The following is a 24,627-nucleotide window of genomic DNA, read 5'->3' on the forward strand; positions in this document are numbered from 1 at the left end:
CAATCCGACAATTTATCAATGGGCCTCAAAAAGCCTTTGGCAAAATCTCTCACACAAAGCTATTAAGAAAACTAAGTAGTGATGATGGAATCATAGGCAAAGCACCACCATGGATTAGAAATTAGCTGAGGGGCAGAAGCCAAAGAATAGATGGTTCCTTCTGACTGTAGTCCCCCCTGGGCGATGGATAGCCTGAAGCATGATTTAACATGGTTATTTATAAGAAGTAATCCTTGGTCAGGGGAAGTTGTGCTGCAATCCTGCTACCAGCACCCATGCTCAATTATGGTAGCAGCCAACATGGATAGAGTCTGATCATGTGAGGTGCTAAAGAACTCCTCAACCCCCTGGGCTCCCATTGTGAGGCAAGGACCCACAGTGCCTTTACGGATCAGGTTCTAATCCCTGTTATTTACAAGGACTTTGCCTTAGAGATGTCGGGCAGCTGGCATGACGCAATGTATTTCCATTGAAATCAGTGGAGCTACACGGATATCCAGCAGCTGAGGATGTGGCCTGTAGTCCATTTCCCATTTCATGGGCCAATAAGACAGTGCCAGGGAAAATATAAATAAACCCCTCGTTTATCCAACGATTACTCAAGGCAATGCTACTTCCCTTCAACCTCTGTCCAAATTCCCCAGGGAGTGTCTATCTGATCAGATTTCCCCTAGGGCTGGGGTGTTCTAGTTTCTGACTAGCCTTGGATTTCTGGGTGAACACCTAGGACAAAATTTTGTCCATTTTGTCCTAGGTGTTCACCCACAAATCCAAGGCTAGTCAGAAACAGACGTCCAGGGAAATCCTTAATCACAGAAAGGTGAACAAATGGGATTTTTAATGACTGGAGTTTAAAATTACAATCTTATTGCGAGCTGTGAACATGCTGTGAACATTCAGCTGGTGGGCTGGGGAAAATAGTGACTCGGATCATCCTTTTAGTTGAACCTGTTTGAACTTGTGTCGAGCTGCGAGGCCCTGAAAGCATCTTAATCCAGATTATTTTAGGCGAGATCTTAACTACAGACTTTTGCAGGCATAACTATGTCAGACAAGGACGTGTAAGGTGTGATTTGTGCTGGCAAAAGCCTCTAGTGTAGATACATTCATACCAGCAAAGGAACTGCTTGCATTTTCATATGACAGTGAATTTACATAAGATATTGAAAAGCAGAAGTGCTCTGCATCAGGAGATATGTGTATGTACCTGATGGTGATTGAACTATACAAACCAATTCTTAAAAAGATGAGGCATCGGAAATTAAAGTTCACTTGGAAAATTATAGTCCAGTGTTTAGGGCACAGATTTCTCCACTCAGATGCAGTTCCAAGTTTCCTGATGCTTTAAAAACTGTGGCAACCAGAGGAATTAACAACCCTCTTGGTCCTCCATCTCCCAAATACTGTACAACTGGCAGATATTATGGCTAAACACAGTAACTTGTTATGCAACAAGGGAAGAGGGAGAGACCAGAGTGAGGAAGACGAAGAAAAATCCATTGGTATCCAAGCAGAGAGGGTCAATTACAGGTTTCACCTAGGAGTTGGACTGAGCTACTATGCACTATTACCATTTGCTGGAGGCCTGGAGGTTCCTCCATCATTTAAGCCCTCATACATTGGTTTAATTTATACCATAAGGGGCCAGAAGAGGAGGCCGTGGCAAGGAAAGCAACAGCAGAGGGTGAGACAGCAGCTCCCACCTGACTTTAACGCATGCCTTTTTACACGATCTTCTGGTTCCTCAGTATGGAAATTACAGCCGCTTAGACTCCATATCATGTTCATAATTGGATATACGCAGGTCTAGGGAACTCCGAGTGTAAAATAATCTAGTTTGCACATACCACTTTAGCCATCACCTCTGGACACCCAGTGGCAAACAAAGAATAGCATGAACAGTAGTCCAATTTGAGAGGATTGTGTTTATGACTGAAGTTAATCCTCCAAATCCTCTCTCCCCCACCCTGAGGTCAGAAATGCAGCAGTTTTTATTAAAATCAACATACAGCTGGTTATAGTCCAGTGTTTAGGACACAGATTTCTCCACTCAGATGCAGTTCCAAGTTTCCTGATGCTTTAAAAACTGTGGCAACCAGAGGAATTAACAACCCTCTTGGTCCTCCAGATAAGTCACAGGATAAAGAAAACAGATTATTTAGCTTACACACACACACACACAGACACACACACCATACCCAACAGCATCTGAACTTGGCATAGGAAATTATACTTTCTCAAATACCACTGTGGCAAACTGTGGGCAAATGGTGATACTGCAATGGTGACCACTGTATCAGTGTTTTATGATACAGAGGAGTGATTTCTTTAACACAAGCTGTGCTTTACAAATGAAATAGTTTTAAAAACAGGCCTGCCACCTTCTTCTGCGATTCACCTCTAACGCACCAGAAATATTATTTTTTGGAAGTGATCTAATAATTAGCAGAATTGAAAACTGAAGCCTACAAATCTGAGAGGAAAACAGAAAGAGGATCTTTTAATCAGAGGCTGAGTCCAAGACGTAGCACAAAGGTGATCCATGAATTAAATCCTCCGAGGGTTGCAGAAAGTTCATTCGGAATATTTCAGCTCTCTCTGTCAAGGCGTCCGGCAGCACTGAGGAAGTGTTCGGGTGCTGCATACTCTTGCAGCCCCCTTTTCAGTTATTAAAGCTGTTCAGATTTCTGCTGGCTGCTCCTTTATTCAAGTAATCCGAAGCATGCAGGAGTTTCAGTAGTGTAACGACTGAGCTGGGCAGAGGCAGGGAAAATGCAGCCAGCGAGAGATTTAATTTATTAAGATAAACATGGTCTAAGGCTCCACACTTATGTTAAAAAATAAACACATTAAGAGATATGAAATCAAACTGGCTTTGCTACATCAGGCTCAGAGGTTCTCACAAAGACCTTGTCAACCATACAAAATAGTCTTCTCCCACAAAGAGGGTGAGAAGGCTGTTCACGGCTTTAGATCAGCAATGCCTTCTTTAACATTCAACAAATACTACTTCTGTGGCCCACTCTCAGGGGATCAAAGTTTTGGGCACCCCCAAGGAGCAGGAAGGCAGTTATTCAGGGTCTGAAATGAACATTGAAAAGACTTGGCACGATGACTATGATGATTCCACGTTAGTGGTTGTTCTTCGCTGCCTCTTTTGCGGCAATAATCAGAGGAGTGAGACTAGAAAGGGGCTTCGCAATTTTCAGGAACTGGTGCTAGGAGAGAAGGAGAAAACTAAGTTATTGACGACACCTTTGAGGTCAAGTCTCACCACAGAGTGAAACGTTTGCACTGAAGCCATGCAGAGCTCAAGTGGTTTGCAGTTTAGTTTAGTTACAGGCTCAAAACTCAAACCAGGTTAAACTAAAAGGTTTGCTGAAGTCACAAACCTTTCAAGCAAGCCTGGACTGAGTTCCAGCTTTGCACCAAAATCAGGCTAAATTCCCAGCTTTGTGGCTTGTAACACAAAACTAGTTGAAACTCAGGAAATTTGTCATGGATTCGGAGTTAATTCAAAAATATAAACTGAAAGTTAGAGGATCTTAGTCCTGGACAGAACGAAGACACAGAGATCTGCTCTAGTTCACCCACAAGTTATTGAGCTGGATGTGGGAGTCACTGGGTGATTTTCTATGGCCTGTGTCATGCAAGAGGTCAGACTCAATTATCATAATCAGGGCCGGCTCTGGCTTTTTTGCCGCCCCAGGCAAAAAAGCCTCTGGCCGCTCCCCCCCCCCCCCCAGGGGGGGGGGAGGGCGGCCGGAGCCCCGGGGGGAGGGCGGCCAGAGCGCCGGAGGGAGGGCGGTGAGCCCGGCCGTGGCCCCGCTCTCCCCGCGGGCCGGAGCGCCGCGCCGTCCCCCTCCAGGTGCCGCCCCAAGCACAAGCTTGGCGGGCTGGTGCCTGGAGCCGGCCCTGATCATAATGGTGCCTTCCGGCCTTTCAATCTATTCATATCTGCAAAGCGGAACTGGAGTTTGGCACAGCTATAGTCAAACTGGCAATCCAAGTCATTTACTAGATATCCAGGCGTCCATTTGCTGGACACCTTCCACTTACTACAATGCAACCCAGAAATGGTCGCGCATCCATCACACGATACATGGTGCCACAAAGCACTGTATGGAGAGTTCATCCTGAGCTGAAGGTGGTGGGTTTTGAGGTAAATGTCAAGAAATGGCAATACCTGCAGCAGTGGGGAAATAATTCCATGTATGGGGGTAACAAGTAAAGCTTCTAATGCCCAATCCGACCATAGCGCGTCAAGGGAGGAGAGTAGAAGGCAGATTTAAGTGGATCTCAAGTGAGGGAAGTCAAGTAGAGCCCAGCCATTGATGAATTGAGGGACATGACCATCCCATCAGTCACACATGCACAACTCCCACTGGACTTCTGTGGGAGTGGAACACACGCAAACGGATGGGGTTGAATTCAGTCCTGGAATTGGACATCCATGGAAACAGAGGGGAGGTGGGTGAGAGGCCAGTACTGTTCTGCTCCCTGGAAGCATTTTGGCTACAACACCCAGGCTTCTGAAACAGAGACAGCAGGGATTTAGGAAGAGCATCAGTGAGAGAATGGAACCCAATACATGGTTAGCGATTAAGGCATGAGTAGAGGCGTCTCAGGGGAAGCAGACACAAGGTAAGGCAGACTAGCAGAGCATGGACAGGGAGGAAGTCCCCTTTGTAGCCAAGCTGAGGTGAATAAAGGAGAGAGACGGCAGGGTCTGAGACATGGTATAAAAAGACACTTGCAGCAGAAGGGCTGTCGTGGGGAATCAGTCAGTTGACAAGGCCAAGAAGAGCAGGGAGAGAAGTCTGAGCAATGAGGGAGAGTGCTGACACACACAGAGTTGGGCACCAGCTGTGGAGAAACCATGGGAGTAAGGGGCTCCGCATCTTGGAGGGCCAGGCCCAGAGTGAGCATTTTGAATTTGGTTACAGAATATTCCACCCAGCTGTTGCCATTAGACAGTGGCTAAAAAAAAAAAAAAGGGATGGGAACCAGGGAAAAAGAGTCCTAAAGTAAAAAATCCTCATCAATCCACTCCCTGTGCCCCTTCGGGCAAGTCACATCAGCCATGCCATTTTAAACATGAAAGAAATCCTTAGTAGAGGCCAGAGTGCTGGCTTGACTTGAGCTCGCCTCTCCACCCCCCTCCCAGTGGTTACCTGTAGCAGTTCCTTGGCAGAGCCTCTTTTCTCTACATCCATCTCGAGACAGCGGTTCAGGAAGTCTCGAAATATGGGCGAAAGTTTCTCAGGGTTCTGCAGCTCTGGAGTACCATTGGTGGCAATGAGATACAGGGCCTGAAGGAAACGAACACCAAGGAAACAAAAGGAAAAGAAGGGCCATTCAGATTCACCCCTTGTTTGAGCAAGATCCCTCCTTCTACAGATTACACAGGCTTCTATTTTTCCTGCACATTCGGTTAGGAACAAATTGTTGCATGACTCATACACGCTTATGTCCATCCATGTTTATTATAAAACAGCACTGCTGTCTGCCCTATTTTTAAATGGACAGGATCCAGTCCTCTAGTATTTTACCCTATTAATCCAGGTTTGGATCCTGTAGTCGTCTGGAGGGATTTGCAAGAAGAAAAAACATTTCATGCCTTGTCTAAGGGCTTTTATACACAGAGGAGTTTACTAGCATAACTATATCAGTATAATTACTCCACTGTGGTTTATATTGGTATAACTCGTTGAGTGGACACTTTTATTCTGCAAGAAGAATGTCCACACAGGGAGTTATACCGCCATAATTACAGCAGCGTAACTCTACTGGCACAGTTATGTCTGTAAATGTCCCTGCATACACAAACCCAAAGAGCCCACTTTTGTATGACACTGAGTGCCTGTCTGCAATAGCTCAGGCACTCAGCACCTCGCAAGAACAACCAGCTTTCCCACTATGACAGGGTAAAGTCAGACTGCTCCAAACAGAGGGAATTAAGAACCAATGGGCTCAGAGAATTTGATTTAAATGAGAACCATCCTTCTGGAGGAGGAGGTCGCCACCTGAACAGAAAGAAGGCAAGAATCAGTTTGGTGCTCCCAGGCAGTCGGAAGGCTTTTCAGAGCCCCTGAACCTAAGGGGAGCAATTCAACAGCCTGGGAACTGGAGCACCTTGAGTTAAATGAGGCCATAGTGTTAAGTTAATGAGGCCAGTTAAGTAACATTCACTTCCTTTCCCTTCTTTCCTCCTCACTGCCTCCCTCTGTTTGGGCTTTTTCTTAGGCTATGTCTACAGTACAGCCTGTGTCAGCAAAACTTATGTCGCTTAGGGGTGTGAATATTCCACCTCCCAGCAACATGAATTACACCAACGTTAAGTGCTGGTCTGCACAGCTCTATGTCGGCGGGAGAGCTCCTCCCACCGACACAGCTTCTGCCACTCGCAGAGGTGTGTTTTTTTATTCCCATAGGAGAGCTCTCTCCCATCAGCACAGAGCGTCCTCACCAGATGCGCTGCAGCGACACAGCTGTATCAGTGCAGCTGCAGCGCTGTACATATAGACAAGGCCTTAGTCTTTTGCACTGGAAGCAAACGTTAAACAAACTGGGCTAGACTCTTCTCATCCTCTCAGGAGTCACATCTGACAGAGGGATAATTTGATCCATTGATTAACTTTGCAGGTCATCTGCATCCCAAATGAATAAGGGAAGGTCTGGTCTCTATCATATACGGAAAAGGACAAGGTCAGGCAGGTTAGACCCAACATTTTTAGATTATGTAAAAACCCCAAGATTTTACAAAACTATTAACAGAAACATTTTCTATTTTTTTTTTTTTTAATAGTTGATGAATGTGTTTGGATTTGAAACTTCTCCTCCAATGCTTGCAGCTCATCCACTGCCTGGGCTCAGCCTTTGCAACCCATCCACCACTGCCACAGGATGAGAGCCAGGCAGTGAAATGGAGTGGGATTGCACAGGAGGGGCTGGGCTTGAGGATTTGAGAAGCCAGCCACAATTACAGAACACTATGCCTAGCGGTGCTCCTGCTGCCCCACGCCCACAACTTGGGATAGCAAGTAACTACCCACAATCTGCCCCTCAATGTCTTAGGAGTGAGTCTACAAAAGTGCCTGCAAAGCTTTGAAGTGGGCCACTGGAAAGGTATTCCTGGAAAGACAGCTTGCGAAGGACGGTTAAATCACTTCACAAAAACGAGACCACAGACCTCCACTATCTAGAACCAAACTCAGACTTTTAAGGCTCTGAAATGGTCAGAATTTTCCTCATTTCTAGTTTCTAGCCAGGATAGGGACTGAGAGAAATGGCACGAAAGGCTATTCTTGCATTGCTTCTGGCCTAATGTAGCAGAGACGTTCAGAGAGGCATCCAGGATGCCTCCATTCACCCTAATGCAGAAACTTCTGAGGTTTCCTTATTAACGTATGACTATACAGTAACTATCACAAAAGCGAAGCCAGGTTTGACACATCTGGCTGACTCTAGCACGGCACTCCAGTGACATAGCATTAGCTTACTCTCAAGGGGTTCTCATTGAGGTAAGGAGGCTCTCCCTCAATCATTTCAATAGCCATGATTCCCAGAGACCAGATGTCCACTTTCGGCCCATAAGCTTTCCGCGTCACCACTTCAGGAGCCATCCAGTAAGGTGTCCCCACCATGGTGCTGCGTTTGCTCTGCTCTGGTGTTATCTGGGCACAGAAACCAAAGTCAGCTGGAAGAGAAAATGGGGGTGGGGGAAGCAAGGAGACATTTTAAAGATAAGTTAGTTTGTTCACAAAGATATATGAGAACAGCCATACTGGGTCAGACCAAAGGTCCATCTAGCCCAGTATCCTGTCTTCTGACAGTGGTCAGTGCCAGGTGCTTCAGAGGGAATGAACAGAACAGGTAATCATCAAGTGATCCATCCCATGTCATTCATTCCCAGTTTCTGGCAAACAGAGGGTAGGGACACCATCTCTGCCCATCCTGCCTAATAGCCACTGATGCACCTATCCTGCATGAACCGTTCTAGTTTAACCCTGTTATAGTCTTGGCCTTCACAACATCCTCTGGCAAAGTGTTCCACAGGTTGACTGTGCGTTGTGTGAAGAAATACTTCCTTTTGTTTGTTTTAAACCTGCTGCTTGTGTTGACCCCTAGTTCTTGTGTTATGGGAATGCCATTAATGCCAGAGAACTGAGTAAAAACAAGGCTGAAAATGGGTTTCATATTATGCATCAGCTGATGTAAGCTATGGCCGCAGTTATGGAAGGAAGGATAGTTATGTGGTCAGGACACAAGGCATCTGGATTCTGTACAGTAACTCCTCACTTAACGTCGTCCCGGTGAAAGTCGTTTCGTTGTTACGTTGCTGATCGATTAGGGAACATGCTTGTTTAAAGTTGTGCAATGCTCCCTTATAACGTTGTTTGTCAGCCGCCTGCTTTGTCCACTGCTTGCAGGAAGAGCAGCCCGTTGCAGCTAGCTGGTGGGGGCTTGGAACCAGGGTGGACTGGCAGCCCCCCTATCAGCTCCCAGTTCCCTGTGCAGCAGCTGCCCAGCAGGCTAGCAATTGCCGGCAGTTCAGCTGTCCCTCCCCCCACTGCCATGTGCTGCTCCTGCCCTCTGCCTTGGAGCTGCTCCCGGGAGCCTCCTGCTTGCTGTGCGGGCGAGAGGGGAAGTGGGGAGCTAATGTCAGGGTGTCCCCCTCCCCCCTACTCACCCCTTCTCCATATAGAACAAGGTGGGGACGACAGGGCTCAGGAGGGAGAGAGCTTGCTGGCTGCAGCTGCTGTCTCAACTTCCTGATCTTTTTAAAGGCAATGTACTTGGAGTGGTGTCAGCGTACTTAAAGGTGCAATGCGCATCTCTCTCTCTCCCACACACGGTGTGTGTCTCTGTCTGCCATGCTGTCTCCCCTCCCTCCATTCATGCTGCCTTGTGGAGCGTGAGGCTATATTAACAACGTGTTAACCCTTGAGGGCTCAGACGAATGCTAGTTCATCATTTAGCAATAAGGCATTCCCTGGGAAATATCCCACCCTCTTACTTCACCACCTCAGCCAAGCTTCACAATCATCATTGCTGTGTACAGTATTAAATTGTTTGTTTAAAACTTATACTGTGTGTGTGTATATAGTTTTTTGTCTGGTGAAAAAAAATCCCTGGAACCTAACCCTGCCCCTATTTAAATTAATTCTTATGGGGAAATTGGATTCGCTTAACATAGTTTCGCTTAAAGTCACATTTTTCAGGAACATAACTACAGCGTTAAGCGAGGAGTTACTGTAATGACTCACTGTAATGCCGTTGGACAAGTGAACACCTCCATGACCACATATAAAATGGGGACTGTATTTCTTGTCTCACAACCTCCCTGAAAACGTAGTGTCCTTATAGCACCTTGAAAGTGTAAAGCACTATATATGCTGTACATTCTAAATGTCATTATTCTAAGTTGACATTGCCAGAAAAGTTAACTGATGTGAAGTCTGATCTGGGATTAGGATAGTCTATGTTTTTTCTCATCAGATGTGTCACAGTTGTGTTATTTCCACAGTAGATATGTCATCCCATCTAGCTGGATTTGCTTTACAGTGTGAACACTTATGTCCATACTAAAATTAATTTACTTTTAGACATTTAAATTCAGTTATGGTCAAAAGTAGGAATGGAACCTTTAAGTGAAGATTTCTGATCCCCCTGTCTTTTCAACTCATCCGCTTATTTTACTGATTAAAACAAGTATTTACTCCTGTTTGCCTTGCAAAGCCAACCCAGCAAGCTGGTTTCTCTCATGCCTCCTGCACCATAAGAAATGGTTACTTACTGGAACTGTGATGCTTCAAGATGTGATATAGATGCGTATAGTCCACGTAAGTGCATGTGCGCCCAGCGCACCAGAGCTGGAACAATTTGCCTAGCAGTACTGGCAGAGAGGTGGCACTTGCACCTTGTCACCATAGCCCGTCCCCTGGCTACATGGGACAGCGCTGTCCCAATCCTCCCTCAGTTCCTTAGCACCAAATGCCTGGAAACAAGACTCCAATACAGAGGGGCTGGAGGCTGGGTCATGGAATACATGACTGCATTACATCTCGAAGAACCACAGTTACAGTAAGTAACCATTTCTTCTTCTTCAAGTAGACACAGCCGTGTATTCCACTTGAGTGACTCACAAGCAGTACCCCACCAGGAGGCGGGGTTCAGGGTCTACCTAAACAGTGACTCCAAGACCACTCTACCAAAGCCTGCATCCACCCTGGAACGTACGGTTATGGCATAATGGTTCGTGAACATATGTATTGACGACCACGTAGCAGCCCTGCAAATGTCCAATATGGAAATGTCACTGAGGAACGCTATGGATGTTGCTTGCGCCATAATAGAATGAGCTCGCACCCACTGAGAGGGGGTAGCCAGAGCCATTTCCTACGCAGTCGTGATGCAGGAGGTTATCCATTTGGAGATGGTCTCTGCAGAGACCACTTGACCCTTCATGCGATCTGCATACGACACAAATGAGGCAAAGCAAGAAATGGTTTAGGCCTGTCCAGATGGATAGCCTGACATCTAAGATATGGAGACGCTGCTTTTTGGAGATGAATGTGGCTTAGGAAAGAACACAGGTATATACACATCACCTGGTTTAAATGAAACTGAGAAACCACTTTAGACAAAAATTTTGGATGCAGGCCATAAGGTCACTTTGTCTTTGGAGAATTGTGTATAAGGAGGCTCTGCCATCAGAGCCTGCAACTCTGACACTCTCCTTGGGGATGTGATCACTACTAGGAATACAGTTTTCTGACACACAAGTGATAAGGACAAGATGCCAGGGGCTCGAATGGAGGTCCCATTAAGGCTGCTAGGATAAGGTAAGGTCCCACAGATGAACTGGCTCTAGGAATGGAGGATGTAGATGAAGGAGCCCTTCTAAGAATCTTGCTACCATGGCACTGAAGACGACGGATCTTCCCTAAATGGGGGGAGGGGGGGGGATGAAATGCCGATATCGCTGCCAGATACGCTTTCAATGAACTAAACACAAGCTCCAATGACAGAAGGTGCAGCAGGTTCTCCAAAATGCCCTGGACAGCGGTCAGCGATGGTTGGATTCTGCGGGCTAACGGCCACACCGAAAATCGCTTCCATTTCACTGAATAGGCCACCCTGGTGGAACGTCCTCTACTGTTAAGGAGGATTTGTTGGACAGCCACCAAACATGGCTCTTCCTCCTCATTCAGCTGTTCCACAACCATGTTGTTTCCAAAGCCAGCAGAGAGTGGATCTGCTCAAAGAGCAGTATCTCGTGAGAGGGGGCCCTGAAGGGGGATGGGGAGGGAGGGTGGGAAGGAGTTGTGGAGAGGAACTGGATGGCATAACCCAATCTGATGGTGCTTAGGGCCCAGCTGTGGGTGGTGATCGAGCCCCAAGCATTGTGAAAGCAGGCCAGCCTGTCCCCAAAGCGGGGAGATCAGGAGACGAGCAATGACTGGAACAGTGCTCTGGACCAAAGAGGAAAATGGGCGCTTGGAGGACAGTGTGTGGACTGGCCGAACCCCGAGACCAACTGCTTTCTCCTGTTGAATCTATCCCTCCTTTCTGGGTTTGTCCCATTGCCTTGGAGGAGGGCAAGGCTGGCCAAACGTGTGCTATGGACAATACTGCTGCTGAACGCCGCAGTGGCACCTCCGCACCACTGGCATGTACACCCCCAAGGACCACAGGGTAGCCCCGGAGTCCTTGAAGGAATGCAGCTTCTCGTCAGTTTTGTCAAAAAACAGCGTTTGGCTGTTGCAGGGTAAATCTCAATGGCTTGCTGGACATCAGGGGCAATGCCCAGACTCTGCAGCCAGGAAGCCCTCCTCATGGTGACTGCAGAGGCCACCACCCAGGCCAAAGTGTTCACGATGTCTAGCATGGGCTGCAAGGACACCTTAGCCACCAAGCAGCCCTCAGAGACAAATGTCCAAAATTCCTCTCACAAGGCAGCTGGTCTGTGAACTCTGACACATCTGTCCAGTTAACAAAATCATACTTGGACCACAAGGGTTGCTAGTTCGCATCCATAAGGAAGAGGAGTGCCTACCCTTAGGGGACTGCCCTGCTGGGCTCTGTCGTTCACCGCAGATACAACTAGGGAATTTGGGGCTGGATGGGAGTAAAACCCCTCAAATCTCTGCATGGGAACGAAACAGCACTTTTCCATGCGCTTAGCTGCAGGTGGTACCGAAGCCAGCATGCTCCAGAGCGCCTTAGCTGGTTCAAGGAGCACATCCTTAATAGGAAGGCGACTCTCCCAGGAGCAGACGGCTGCAGGATATCCACTAATTTGTGGGTATTCTCTTGCAAGAACTCCACTTGGATACTGAGGGAAGAAGCTATGCCCTGCAAAAGCTCTTGGTATGCCTTAAAATCCTCTGGTACTGAAGGCCAGGATGAGCCAGGCAGCACAGAATCCTCCAGAAACGAAGACTAGGCCCTTACCTGAGCCTAAGCCGGATCCTGTTCCAGAGCTGACGGACCCGGACGGGACGACTGCGGAGGCTCTGCAGGGAGAAGGACCCCCAGAGCCTGGGACTGCAGTGTACCATGATGGTCATCACTGCAGACCTGGCCAGCAATTTTGCCTTCAAGCAAAACAAAGAGCGGGACCTCTGCAACCGAGGAGCATTCCATGGATTCCATGGAGGCCGTTGACATGGATAACGCATTGGTGGCCAGTAAGTGCCAGGCCACAGGCCTCCCTCCTGACCATGAGACAAGCATCAATCCTGGTACCTGTAACGTTCCATCAAAGGGCCCCGATGCTGGTCAGGCCATGGAGAGCAGGAGAATGACAACCCCGACTCAGATGCCAAGGAGCCTCGGGATCCTGGAAAAAAGGGTGGAGCGAGACCAGAGGGAACAAGTAACCCGTCTGACGCATCCCCCATCCGGAACAAGACAGGAAGAGGTGCTGCCCATGGAAACGGTACCATCAGTACTGAGCATGCTGGTTCTGGAAGCGTTGTCGATCCCAAAGTCAGCAGCAGTACCAGACTGTCTGATGGTACCGACGTTGAGGGAGTGAAAGTTGCCATGGAAGCACTTGCAGAGCCAACCGTAGCTGTGCAGAGGAGATTCCTGGTACCGAGGTCCCTGTACCGATTCTGGCACCGACCCTGGAAGGGGAACACTGGGGTATGGTGCCAATAGACCCGAGGTTTCAGCACTTGTTCAGCCAACAGGGCTATACATGATGCAGTCCTGGCGAAGTCCTGGACCAAGGGAGAGATTGGGACCAAGAGGCAGAGGAGGTCTGTAGCTGCCTGGTACCGACTGTTTCCACATTTATTGGTGTATCAGTATCTCCCTCGTTGGTACCAGACTCAAGATGCCAGAACCGGAGTCAACAGTACAGGGTTTCTAGCCTTCCTACTCAGTATCAGGGAAGGGTTAGAGGTACCTGTGCCATCCCGCACACTGACACCAATTCTGTGCTGGTCCGCGCTTTTCCTGGGTCAGGTGGAAGAGTCACCCCCGGACCTGAAACAATCTCAGGTGGCGTCATGGGACCTTTTCCTCGGCGCTGTCAGTGGGAACAGCTCCTCAGTTTCTTCAGAGAGGTGACTGCTCCGGAACATGAAGTGGCAACACTCTCAGAACCCAAGGGTGATCTGCAACCCAGTGAGGGCCCTGGTACCGAAGCAGGCTGCATGGCCTGTTCGAGCAGGTGCTGCTTCAGCCAAAGGTCCCATGCCTCTTGAGTCCGTTTTCTTAAACGAGTTGCTGATCACACAACACTCTGATGTGGGCCTCATCGAGACAGAGCAAGCACTGCATGTGGGGATCGCTCCTCCACAGAAAGGACAATGTTTAAACATCGGGGGGGGGGGGCATCACCAAGGAAACAAACTACTACAACTAACGCTACTCTAACACTACGGGTACTACTAACTAAAAGAACTAGATAAATTCATGGAGGATAGGTCCATCAATGGCTATTAGCCAGGATGGGCAGGGAGGGTGTCCCTAGCCTCTGGTTGCCAGAAGCTGGGAATGGGCGACAGGGGATGGATCACTTGATGCTTACCTGTTCTGTTCATTCCCTCTGGGGCACCTGGCATTGGCCACTGTCGGAAGACAGGATACTGGGCTAGATGGACCTTTGGTCTGACCAAGTATGGCCGTTCTTATGTTCTAACTACACACAAGGGAAAATAGTAAACTAGTTGAGAGGTAACGAGGTTAAGATCACACAGGGCGCTGACTCCAGCCACAGGCACTAAGAATAAACTGAGGGAGGGTCAGGACAACACTGCCTCATGTAGCTAAGGGAGGGGTTATGGCCACTAAGCATAAGTGCCACCCCCTATGGGTACTGCTAGGGAAATTTCTTCAGCTCTGGTGTACTGGGTGCATGCACACCTAACTGGAATATATATCTGCATCTACTCGAAGAAGAAACATAACTACCAGCAAAGTTTTTGCCGGTAGAATTTTATTTCAGGTTGAGGTAAGGGGGAGAACACATACAGCTTAATTTTTAGATCCCAGGTTGAGCCTTGCACCCAGGCTAACAGCTAGAAAAATCATCTATGGGTTATAACTGAGTAAATTTGTATTGGAGCCATTGAGAGAATCAGCCTGAAAGCATACTGCACCATTTTCACAGAGAGACTTTTCTAACTTAACCCGCACTAGGCAGCTATCAGAATGCAGTTTAAAAAAAAATTCTATAATGCACACAGCATCTTTGCCTCTGGCTAGCTATTCATAGCTTGCTACAAAGTCAAAACCGCGGGATACTGAAGTGCAGTTCTACTCTGAAAAGGGATTTATGTAAAAAATATAAATGATACCTTCTTACTCAGCAGATCTGCTCCTGGAGTGAATTTAGAGTTATATCTGCTTACGTTACTGACTAAAGCAGAGGTTTATGTCTCCTGTTAACCCTGGAGCAGGTTTCTCTTCCATCCAGTACAGCATCAACAGAGTTCTTTGCTGGGTTCCAATCATTTACCCCTGTGCCAGCCCACAGAAAGCAATATGATTGCACAGGTGACATTAAGGACATAATGTGGCATGCAGAATCTTTATTGCTGGTGATAATGTGCAAGAAGGAAAGAACTTAGCTTGGCTCTCAGAGCCCAGGCTGAGTGGGCATGGCTGACAGTTTGTAAAGATGGAAAACATGGAACCCCAGAATGCTAGTTCATTGTTTTTCATACTAATTGTGCTCAGTCTGCAAGTAACGAGATCTCTTCCACCCACCTCAAGTCATCCTTTTTAATCTAGCCCGACCATATTTAAAGCTATGGTCTCAGTGCACGGCGATTTATCCCTGCAGCTACCATTAACACAAATAGGTGCCACCGCCTATTGGCTATCCTCACAACACAACTGTGCCTTGGAAGGACAACCTGCCCTTTAATTTGCAAGCTCATAATTAGAGTCATCATCAAGGCTGCCTTCTGCATACTTAGTTTGACGGAGCCGTCCATTCCTAGTAGAATGTTGTCGCTCTTGATGTCTCTGTGAATAACTTGGCTTGAATGCAGGAATTCCAGAGCCTGAAGACACTATGAGAAAACAACACAGTATTTTTTTTAATAAAGCCATTCAACAACCTTTGAAATTGCATTAGAAAAGGGGCAACTGACCAACTAGTCGAATCTGAAGACATGCACTTTTAAACAACATGGGCTTAGTTTCTTTACTATAAGCAACATATTCTATCTCCACAGTTTCATGACTGTATTTCTATGTGACACACAAGTGATATGTCAGAGTATCTCAAATCTGTGTGGAATGGAGATTGATCTGGGTACAAACAACAGACCCAAACTGGAATTAATCATTATGAATTGGGCAAAAAATGGATTTTTCTGTTCATTGGCAATTCCTCCCAAAATAAACAAATGCATAAATAAGTTATTTTTTGGGTCAAACCAAAAAAGGCATTTTTAAAACTTTTTAGCAAATCAAAATAAAAAAATTTTTAAGTCAAAACTAAACAAAATGTCTCAATGTCAAAAAAAAAATGTTTAGCTTCTACCCAAAACATTTTGTTTCAGATTTCAGGCGTTTTGACAAAAGCAAAGGAAAGGATTCTCAAATAGGAAGGAGGAGGTTGGATGAAGCCTCCCTGATAAGCTTTTGTCCACTGGTGAGAGCAACCACATGGGATGTGGGAAACTGTGACTAACAGCATCCCAGTGCAAGAGGCTCACAGGCATCCGGGAGTGAGTTTCAGCTGCCCTGACCGGTTGTGTGTACCCCAACTCATTAATGACATACATGACACCTTTTAGAGACAGGTTACGATAGCAATAGAAAGCTAATGCATTACAGATACTTGATACTATTGAGGGTGTATGTACAGGGGACAAATTCAAATTTACAAACGTGGGGAATTAATGGTCTTAACGTGTATCTGCCAGGCAGAGCTGAAGTTACCCCACCCTAGACAAAGGAATGTGGTTCTGCCACCTCGAAGGTACTTCCAAGGTTGAGTAAGTGACAATGGGAATGCAATTTACATAGAAAGTTAATAGGACCATTAAGCAAACAAGGGGAGGATATAACCACTCAGCATCACAGCATGGGGGGTGGGGGGGGACAGACTACAAGAAACAGATCAATTTGCATTTTAACAAACACCAGCAGGGGAAGAAACCAGCATGAAATTTCCTTCACCGGGAGACTCCATGTTGCCTTCCTCGCAGCTTGAATGAACTTTACTTTGGGGACATTAACCTTCAGAAAAATCCATTGCAACAGTTCACTGGACTATAAAAGAGAGGGGCAAAAAAAAAATCCCAAGTTATCTTCCATCTAAAAAGATAATCTTCATGGACTTTGTGGAAGAACCCGACCAGAGGGGAGGTCAGCCATCTTGCTGGAAAGTAGATTGGTACATTGAACAATGGTTGTAGCTTGTTTTGTTAAGTCTTAGCTGCTAGAATAAAGCATTTTTCACTTCTATTTGCCTGTAACCATTTCTAGCTCTATTCTTTATATTGGAACTCACTTAAAATCCTATCCCCTCTTGTTAATAAACTTGTTTTACTTTTAATCTAACCCAACCCAGCGTTGCCTTTGAACTGAAGTGAGAGTTAACTCCAGTTAAAAAGTGATGAGTTGGAGCAAACAAGCTTTATTATTCCTGTGAATAGTCCAGGAAAGGGCTGGACATTTCAGAGTTGGGAAAATTCAGGACTGGGGGCTGTTCATGGGCTAGGAGCTGTTCATATCATCAAGTCTGACTAAAGAGAGGAAGAATGAACCTTCAGCCTTGCAGTGAGGGCACTTATTTAAAATGTGAGCTGGAAAAACCAAGTTCAAGTCCCTGCTCGGCATCAGGCAGATGAGGAAACTGAACCCGGGTCTCCCACATCCCAAGTAACTGCTCTAGCCACAGGGCTATTATAACGGAGGCACCCCCACCATTTTGGGAAGCCTTTGCTTTGTTTTCTTCAAAAGGCCTGAAAACTGAAATGAATTGTTGTGGGGTTGAAACAAAATAATTCCTTTCCATGGTTCTGAAACATTTCAACTTTTTCTGTTTGGTTGAAACTGGTTGGTGAACTCAACACAAATTTGCGAATAGCTTCACCTCACCCCAAACTGAGTTTTTCAGTAAAGAAACTTCCGAAAAAATTTGCCTAGCTCTAGATCTGAGGGTTAAGGCATCAAAATGTTACCATGCTGCAAGGGCTCATGTGTTGGGAGCCCTAAAAGTGATTTTGAGCCCCATTAACTAGATGTGGGATCTGGGATTGCCCTGAAAACAGGGACTATCCTAGAAACTCCAGAATAGGTTGCAAGCCTGTCTGCAAACAGAATATTAACACTGAGATGATGGATCCACTAATGAGGCTGTGAAGAAATAGGTCAAACCAAATTTAAAAAATAAACACTGTGTATGGGTTCCTTTGGTAGAACCTGGAATAAATCGTTCTGCAATATGACAAGAGCACTACCGGAAAACTCCTTTGTAATAGTGAGCTGGCCCATAAAGGCCTAGGCAACAACAGAGCTTCCACAGTTCTTCGACCCGATGCATGGTTTTCAAAGTTTCTTCAGTATAATTATTGAATTCTAAACAACATTTGAAAAGGAGAGAGATTTGAGAACTGCACCACAAGTGGGAAAAGAGCAGCTTTACGTTCAAGAGGAATGCCACCCCCTTCCCCACGTATAGTGTGCCAGAACGAGCTCTTTTAGGAACATCCACAGGAAGCCTGGAACCATCCAGGGCACTCCGTGGGGCCTACCTTAACGAGGCCTTAAAATTCCACCTGCCCCTCCAGAAGGAGCATCTTCTTTCTTTCTTCTGCTTTTAAAAAGCAGGAATTCCATTATCCAATGGAATTCACCTTCCAGGGCAGGAGGAAAGTAAAGGCTCTGGGACAGTACAAAAATATGGGGGGAGTTTTTTCAAAGGCAAAGAAGGCAGCTGGGTCAATGGAAAGTCTAACTCCCATCTGTGCCTTTGAAAATCTCCCCCTTCATTCAGCATTTGCTTGCCCCTCACAGAATGGTTTCTGGGGCAAATCAAAACAGTATAAAGTCATTTTATGCTGATGTAATGGGGGCACTGAATCAGTGCTGAGAATTAATGACATTAAGATTTTCAGGCCAGATGGGACCATTGTGATCACCTAATCTGCCTCCCTGCATTAACACAGAGCACAGAACTGTGCCTAGTATTTTTTCCCATCAAGCCCACAACTTGTTTGAGGTACAGCACAGCTTTTCAAAAGGTATCCAGTGTTGACTTAATGATTGCAAGTGATGGAGAATCCACCACGTCCCTAGGCAGACACTGGCAGGCAGGCCTTACTTCAAAGAACTTTAGGTAACAGAGATTCAAATCGTTAAAGATTTACTCTGTTAACAGGACTGCATCCATTAGCTAATGTTTGCACAGCACTGTGGCATGCTACTTCTGTGCTCAATTCACTGGTGATATTTCTTTTAAATGTTTCTGTCGCAGTTAAGCTATTGTCCTATGGAACTATTAAATGTCTCGCTCCAAGTCATACTGTAAAACCATGACACTTCATGGAAACCTTAATTTTATTTATACATTTCATGCTAAGCACTCGTTCTGACGAGTAGACCATAATCTTACCTCTCGACACACAGCTGCTATTTGTCCTTCATCCATGCAGGTCTCTGTTACAACATCCGTCAGGGAGCCGCCTGCCAAATACTCCATAACTACCCACAGTTCATCTCCTACGAGGTAACTATAAAGGGCCAAAAAAAAAAAACAATAACAGACGGTAGTTGTATTTCTTTAGCCAAAAAAGCTCTGAGTAAAGCTATTTTTAAAATGTAGTGGGCCACTAGGCATCTGTGCCTCATTCTAAAGCCCAAAATGCCTGGAGAGTCAGTGTGGAGTGACGGAAACAGCTTACAAGCATGGCTGAGAGCTCTTTTTTGTTCAGAATATCACCAGGTTGAATCATCACTCGGATTCGCAGTCTGTTAGCATCCAACTTTAAGTTCTCGGCCATTTTTACTTTATGCATTGTGGTGAACAGCGATAGTAATGCATGTATCTATGCCATGCCAAGAGTCCCAGACCATTGTTATATGAGAGGTAACTCAACCAATCACCACCCTTACTCTGCAGCTAATTAACATGCAACACTTTCATTGGCTGTCTGAGGGAAACTGCACAGATGATGGATTACTTGGCCAAATCGCCACACCTCTGTACCTAACTGCCACCACATAAACCCACACAACTCTCCCAGCACAACACAACCACCCATACAACACCACAACCAGCACGTACAATAAGCCCAAAAATGCGCACACCGCTTTACCACAGCACACTCCCCTCATTCACCACCTGTACAAATCAACAAATATTCTAGCACAACCCCTCCTAGAGACACAAATCAACACAACCACCCACACGACATAATCAGCATACACATGGAATTTGCTGTCTGTTATATCCGATTTTTAAGTTCTCGGCCATTTTCATCCTTTTGTTTTATTTTTGACATACGTGACTATGAATTAACCCTGCGACAGCATGGGCTTTCAGCTATTAGTTAACAGACAGTTAATTTAGCAGGGCTAGAGATTTAAGTTATTCAGATATTATTTCTGGTACTCCAATGATTTATTATTTGATGTACCCGCCCCAAAGAGCTTGGATCTTAGTTTAAGACAAGAGAGAACATGGAGTTGAAAATAAAAGGTGTGGGAGGGGAAAGGGAGGATGGGGAGATAGTAATATGCTCCTGTTTTGTCACGGATCAGCTGTGTGCCCACTAAGTAGAGTCATTTTTACGACAATATTGTACATTCTTAAAGTCTGATCATTAATTTTTTTCCTTGCTCCTATGACACCTAAGGATCTCAAAGCAATTTGAGAATGACAGTATCCTGCAAGATACGCAAGCATTATCACCATTTTACACGGAGGGTAAGTGAAGGCAGAGAGGTTAAACAGATTTTCCCCAAACACCACCACAGAGTAGCAGACCAGGCTTCTGGCTCCTAGTTCTGTGTTTTAATCACAAGACCATCCTTGGGCCAGATTCTCACCTGCATCAAGAGCAGCTTGGTGCAGGGGCAAAGGGCATGTCCACGGGGGAGCGGATTATGGCTGCCTGATTCTCAAATTGCCCTGGCCCAGGCATTAAATTAGAGCTAAAGGACCATACGCCAGCTGTGAATCTAGTACAGCAGGGCTCTGTCCTGACCCTTTCCTGGTATGTCCACAACAGGATAGGACAGGGGCTGGGAAAGAGATGGCTGCATATGACCTGGTTCTGTTGGCCAGTTCACAATTTCCCTCTTCCAGGGGGCTGTGGTGAAATCCTAGTCCCTTTAACGAGTACGTGTGCTCTTGAGGTTATAAACAAGACACTGGGACGAAGAACTGCTATCTCTGGCGTTAGCTCGTGTGACCTTCAGTAAGTCATCTTACCTCTTCGCCTCAGTTTACCCATCTGTAACATGAGAAACTACCTTCCTTTACAAGGCCCATAGTGGGAAGCTTAATTTATTTGTTATCCTCACAGTAAATGCCAATTATAACTTCTATCTCATCACTGCTACCCTCCTCTGTTTTTAAAGTTAATTTTGAGGGGAGGAAAAAAAATCTATGTGGTCAGCTTTACACATTTTATTACCAGAACATTTTGCAGCCTGTTGGTCTATAAAGCAGACGTGACCAGCAGACAGAAAAACAAGAACTCAAATCAGATTAAGAGCTGCTGTGCTGGTGGTGACATTGTGCACTAGCATCGATTAAAGAACGCTTCAGTCTGATCAGATGACCAATCCTACTGCATCTTGAGAGCCAGAGGAAAATGTAATAGACAGTCTCAAAGTAATGAATAATTCTCCAAGTTGTCAGAGGTAGAAAGCGAGGTGAGTGTCTGGTTCAATGATTAGCTAAAATCTTTCAAATAGGAGAATCAAGAAGTTTTAACGCATATTCTGGCTTTAAAATACAGTAACTCACTTAAAGTCGTCCTAGTTAACCTTGTTTCGTTGTTACGTTGCTGATCAATTAGGGAACATGCTTTGTCCACTGCTTGCAGGAAGAGCAGCCTGTTGCAGATAGCTGCTGGGGGCTTGGAACCAGGGTGGACTGGCAGCCCCCCTATCAGCCCCCCGCTCCCCTAAGTTCTCTGTGCTGCAGCCGCCCAGCAGGCTATCAATCGGCAGTTCAGCTGTCCCTCCCCCCACTGCCATGTGCTGCTCCTGCCCTCTGCCTTGGAGCTGCTCCCAGAGACTCCTGCTTGCTGTGCAGGAGGGGAAGGGAGGGGGCTAATGTCCCCCTGCTCCTGCACCCCGCTTACCTCTTCTCCATATAGAGCAGGGAGGGGACACAGAGAGAGAGAGACAGAGGGAGCTTGGGGCAGCAGCTGCTGTCTCAACTTCCTGATCCACTTAAAAAGACAATGCACTTAAGAGTGGGTCAGCTTACTTAAAGGGGCAGTGTGCATCTCTCTCTCTCCCCCCCACACAAGGTGCGTGTCTGTCTCTGTCTGCTATGCTGTCTCCTCTCCCTCCTGTTCATGCTTCCTTGATTAGAGGCTACATTAACAACAACATGTTAACCCTTGAGGGCTCAGCGGAGTGCTAGGTCATCATTTAGCAGCAAGGCATTCCCTGGGAAATATCCCACCCTCTTCCACCCTCTAACTTCACCACCTCAGCCAAGCTTCACAATCATCATAGCTGTGAACAGTATTAAATTGTTTGTTTAAAACATATACTGTGTGTATATCTATATAATATATAGCTTTTTGTCTGGTGAAAAAAATTTCCCTGGAACCTAACCCTCCCATTTACATTAATTCTTATGGGGAAATTGGATTCACTTAACATCGTTTCGCTTAAAGTCGCATTTTTCAGGAACAGAACTACAACGTTAAGCGAGGAGTTACTGTAGACAGTAATGATTCTGAGGCCACACAGGACTGCTTTGGGGTGTGGGCTTTTACTCCAAAGTAACACAGACCATTTACACTTGCACTAAAGGAGACTCTAGTTAAATGAGGACAGGTATGGTCTAGTCATCTGAGCAGGTGACTAGGAGCCAAGGAGATCAGAATCCCAGCTCACCAATGACTCTCTGCGTAGTACTGGGCAAATCCCTTGAGAATCCTGCAGGAGTGTACACTGGGCCCAGGAACATTCACCGACTGGCCTATGTTTTCCTGCATGTGCAGAGAACACAGCCTCCGGACACCAGACATCCATGGGGAAAGGAAGCTGTGGTGCAATGCCCCCTTTGCTGCTCTGTTTGGAGTCTCTTCCCGCAGTACAGATTCCATAGGAACTGGGCTAAGACTGGTTCTGCTGTCTGTGCAATAACTCCCTCTTGAAGGAGACTATAGAGTTGGAACAGTACAATTTTCTTCACGAATATTCCTGCTGACCCTATGAAACTGGGTTATCCTCCTCCTAATGGACCCCCAAAGCTATTGTATCCCAAAATCCCCCCCACCCACTTTTAAGGTTTTGTGTCTTACCCATCATCATCATCTTTCCAGTCAAGTACAATTAGACATGGCTGCCTTGCAGATTTCATCAGCACCTTTAATTGATCAGTGGCACTCTCCTTCCCTGCCACTAGTGTCTTCTGCAGCATAACTCAGCTTGCCAAATGGGCAAGAGATAGAAAGATCACATGTTCCGCATGACCATACACAGCACAACCCAGTGAGCACCAGCTGGAAGCTGAAAAGTAATTCTGAGCAGCGGACAGAGCAAGCCAATAAGCACGCTGGGAATCTGAAGCTATGCCATCAGCAGCCGTATGTGCATGCCAGAGCCTGGGCACCTAAATACCAGAGATCTTACACAACCTGCAAGGACGCAGAATTAATTCAAGCTTTCTGCCAGCTCTAGCTGCGTAAATGTGATTTGAGGAAGCAGGCTGGTGCCCACCTCCAGGCTCATTTTGATCTTTAACCACAGCAGAGGCCAGTATTAGTCACTGAATTGTTTATTGCAGATATGTTTCAAATGCCTTTGGGGGAGGGGGCAGTTTCTGAGACAGCAAAGGGGACTGTGATTACAGATACAGGACCAAGTTCTGTTCCCTCCCACTGACCTGCTGTATGACCTTGGGCACATTACTTGGGGTCAAATTCTACTACCCTGACTCACGCTATGTAGTCCTACTGAAATGGGGCTCCTTATGCAACAAGATGTTACTCAGCGTGAGTCAGGGTGGGAGAATCGGGCCCAGAACCTCTCTGTACCTCTGTCTCCCCAGCTGTAGAACAGTGATGTGTTTCTCTCAGGCTTACAGTTTACAAAGTACTTTGAGATTTTTCTATAGGAGACAACATATAAACACTAACCATCACTATAAACCTGCTCTTGTGAAAAACCCTATAGAATTTAGTAGAAAATGACAGCTCTTCTACACAGTTTTTGGACAATCACATAGTATTTGATACAAAGTTATATTCCTACTATAGAGCACTATTAATTTTTTAAAATCTTATAGTGAAATTAGCATTAGCTATTAAATTTCAGAGGTGCACAGTCCAGTATTACATTTCTGTGTAGCCCTGTGATTCTACTCCTATTCAATTGCATAGGGCTTTTCCATATAGGTGACTACAACTGAAGGTTTTTATTTCTGTGGAGCTGATTGGTTGGTTTTGTTGTTTGTTTGTTTTTAAAGGAGATTTCTCTCAAAAGCTGAGAAACAAAAGGCCTCTCTATGTTTACCTCACTGGGGCTCTGCATAGGTACAGGGGTCCACCGTACAGATGTGGTCTCATCTCAAAAAAGATATACTGGCATTAGAAAAGGTTCAGAGAAGGGCAACTAAAATGATTAGGGGTTTGGAACGGGTCCCATATGAGGAGAGATTAAAGAAGCTAGGACTTTTCAGCTTGGAAAAGAGGAGACTAAGGGGGGATATGATAGAGGTATATAAAATCATGAGTGGTGTGGTGAAAGTGAATAAGGAAAAGTTATTTATTTGTTCCCATAATATAAGAACTAGGGGCCACCAAATGAAATTAATGGGCAGCAGGTTTAAAACAAATAAAAGGAAGTTCTTCACACAGCGCACAGTAACCCTGTGAAACTCCTTGCCTGAGGAGGTTGTGAAGGTTAGGACTATAACAGGGTTTAAAAGAGAACTCGATAAATTCATGGAGGTTT

At 46.0% G+C, this 24,627-nt stretch overlaps 1 protein-coding gene across 1 annotated transcript in view; it reads right to left on the reverse strand.

The window, feature by feature from the left end:
• Nucleotides 1-806: 806 nt before the first annotated feature.
• The window catches only part of PAK1 (p21 (RAC1) activated kinase 1), an 84,668-nt gene continuing 60,847 nt past the window's right edge, over nucleotides 807-24,627 (reverse strand). The window contains exons 11-15 of the mRNA XM_024200642.2: nucleotides 19,094-19,211; nucleotides 15,437-15,536; nucleotides 7,503-7,699; nucleotides 5,175-5,312; nucleotides 807-3,218 (exon numbers count right to left, since the gene is read on the reverse strand). Of these exons, the coding sequence (XP_024056410.1) occupies nucleotides 3,132-3,218; nucleotides 5,175-5,312; nucleotides 7,503-7,699; nucleotides 15,437-15,536; nucleotides 19,094-19,211 (640 nt within the window). The 3' untranslated portion in view covers nucleotides 807-3,131. The remainder of the gene's footprint in view (nucleotides 3,219-5,174; nucleotides 5,313-7,502; nucleotides 7,700-15,436; nucleotides 15,537-19,093; nucleotides 19,212-24,627) is intronic.

Source organism: Terrapene carolina, unplaced genomic scaffold (genome assembly GCF_002925995.2).
Source record: "Terrapene carolina triunguis isolate 2854851 unplaced genomic scaffold, T_m_triunguis-2.0 Scaffold97, whole genome shotgun sequence".
Classification (NCBI taxonomy): Eukaryota; Metazoa; Chordata; order Testudines; family Emydidae; genus Terrapene; species Terrapene triunguis.